This window comes from Ictalurus punctatus, chromosome 20, assembly GCF_001660625.3.
Source record: "Ictalurus punctatus breed USDA103 chromosome 20, Coco_2.0, whole genome shotgun sequence".
Taxonomy (NCBI): Eukaryota; Metazoa; Chordata; class Actinopteri; order Siluriformes; family Ictaluridae; genus Ictalurus; species Ictalurus punctatus.
Genome location: NC_030435.2, coordinates 24,807,727 through 24,810,226, shown reverse-complemented (window position 1 = coordinate 24,810,226; position 2,500 = coordinate 24,807,727). Strand labels below are relative to the sequence as shown.

General features: G+C 41.5%; 1 protein-coding gene across 2 annotated transcripts in view; it reads left to right on the top strand.

Annotated features, from left to right (window-relative positions):
* Window positions 1–2,500, top strand: part of LOC108280419 (tissue factor) — a 6,908-nt gene that overhangs the window by 2,867 nt on the left and 1,541 nt on the right. The window contains exons 5-6 of one of the 2 annotated variants that reach the window (XM_053673672.1): window positions 157–325; window positions 1,881–2,500. The exon at window positions 1,881–2,500 is cut by the window's right edge and continues 1,541 nt beyond it. In XM_053673672.1, coding sequence (XP_053529647.1) covers window positions 157–325; window positions 1,881–2,026 — 315 coding nt within the window. In that variant the 3' untranslated portion in view covers window positions 2,027–2,500. Of the gene's footprint in view, window positions 1–156; window positions 326–1,093; window positions 1,844–1,880 lie in introns of those variants that run through there. The other variant, XM_053673671.1, reaches the window with a different exon arrangement.

The window sequence follows — 2,500 nt, the reverse complement described above, 5'->3', positions numbered from 1 at the left end:
GTGTGTGTGTGTCAGAGAACACAGGAGATAATTAGGGTTTTTTATTAGCTCCAAACATAGAATCTGTGGCAGAATGTAACACACAGAGCTGCAGTGTGTGTAGTTGTAGTGATGATGATAATGACTGTGTGTGTGTGTGTGTGTGTGTGTGTGTAGAAGCAGACTGTGGTGTCTGACAGTGAGGTGGTGATGAAGGATGTGGAACGAGGACCCAGTTACTGTTTCAGAGTCGCAGTGTTCATCGCGTCTCGCAGAGCAAACAGGAAACTGGCCAAGTGGACTTTACCCAAGTGTTCACCTGCATTGACCTCTGACCTCTTCACAGGTAAACACTGACCACTGACATCTGACCTGCTCTGAAAGTTCACGTCTCTGCAGGAACAAACTAACACTGTTGTTTCCACTGCGCCTCCTGCAGGACACACACACACACACACACGCACACACGCACACACACACACTTCTGCATATCCTATACACTGTGTATAATTAGTACAGCTCTAATCAGCTATTACAGCCTCCTCCAAAACTATTGGAACACGAGGCCGGTTGATGTGTGTGTGCTCTACACCGAAGACGTCTGGGTTTGAGATAGAAGATTTAGATGAGACGAGAGTTTAAGATTTCAGTTTTTATTTCCTGGTGTTTACATCTCGACATGTTAAACACCATAAAACACAACCTTCTGTATCAGAAGACAATTATTAGGTGATCAAAAGTATAGGAACAGATCAGTCAAGTAAATGAAAGTAAATAAACACTTAATGTGGTGTTGGTTTCTTCTTCTGTGAAGCTTCTCCAGATTTTTACTGCAGCTTCTGTCAGTAGTTGTTTGTTTCGGGGAGTTTCTCTCTCCAGTCTTCAGAGGTGAGATGCTGGTCAGTTGGGTGAAGGTCTGGTGATTGATTGTCCAGTCTAAAACCTGATGAAGTCCTGTGTCGATGTTTCTGTAAAGCTGCTTTGAGACAATGTCTATTGTAAAAAGCGCTATACAAATAAATTGAATTGAATTGTGTTGAGGTGGAAGTGTGTTTCAGATCGTTGTCTGCATGATGAAGTTCCTCCTGATTCATTTGGATGTATCTCTCTGTAGATCTGCAGATAAAATGTTCCTGTAAACTTCTGAATTCATTCTGCTGCATCATCATGAGTTCATCATCAATAAAGATCAGTGAGAATGTTCCAGAAGCATCCATTCAAGCCCAAGCCATGACGCTACCTCCACCATGTTTCACAGATGAGCTCGTATGTTCTGGATCATGAGCAGATCCTCTCTTTCTCCACACTTTGGCCATCTTGGTTCGGGAACTTTGTGGATCATCTCTGTATTTCTTTGTGAATTCCATTCAGTGTCTGTTCCTCAGTACACCAGCGGTTTCTTTCTTTTTCAGGACATTCCAAATTGTTGTATTGGTTATACCCAATGTCTGTGCAGTGCCTCTGATAGTTTTCTCTCTTTTCTCAGCTTCAAAATGTCCCGCTTTTCTCCCAGAGACAGCTCTCTGATCTTCATGTTGGTTTATCTTTTTTTAACAACAAATGCAGTCTTCACAGGTGAAACCCAGGACTCAAACCAAGAACAGACATTCAGGGCTATTTACTGTTTAAACAATGCATCAAACATGACACATTTGGGCAACAAGAAACACCTGCTAGTCACATGTTCCAGTACTTTTGATCACTTGAAAAAAATGGGTGGGTTCAAATCTATCGTCTCATATTCATCTGTTGATCTCAAACCCAAATGTCTTCAATGTAGTGTAGTGAATGTAGTTTAATAGTTTTGTTCCTCTTCACTCAGTGTTTTGGACTTTATTGTGTGTGTGTGTGTGTGTGTGTGTGTGTGTGTGTGTGTGTGTGTGTGTGTGTTTCTCCTACAGAGTTGGACCCAGTGCTGGTCAGCGCTGGACTCCTGGTCATTGCGGCGCTTCTCATCATTGTAATAGTTGTGATTGTTTGCTGCTGCAGACGGAGAGGAAGAGACAAGCAGACGGAGGAGGAGGTTCATGTCATTAAAGAGGTTTAGAGGAAACGTTCCTCAGCAGGTCTTCATGTGAGAGCTGCTCTTTAGTTTCTATGAAACAGAAACATGATCAGATCTGATCACACACACGTCACACTCCAGCTTCAACACTCACTACATCATTACACAAATATCTAAAATATAACTCTATTAATGATAACATCTACACTTCTGATTCTGACACATACAGTGTCCTCCATTAATATTGGCACCCTTGGTAAATATGAGCAAAGAAGGCTGTGAAAAATTCTCTCTATTGTTTAACCTTTTGATCTTTTATTGATAAAATTCACAGAAATATTCTGCTCTCATGGATATCAAACAATTACAAACACAACACGGGTTTATCAGAAAAATCTTTGCTAATAGGTGTGCAACAATTATTGGCACCCTTTTAGTCAGTACTTTGTGCTACCTCGCTTTGCTGAGATAACAGCTCTGAGTCTCCTGTAACGCCTGATGAGGTTGGAGAATACA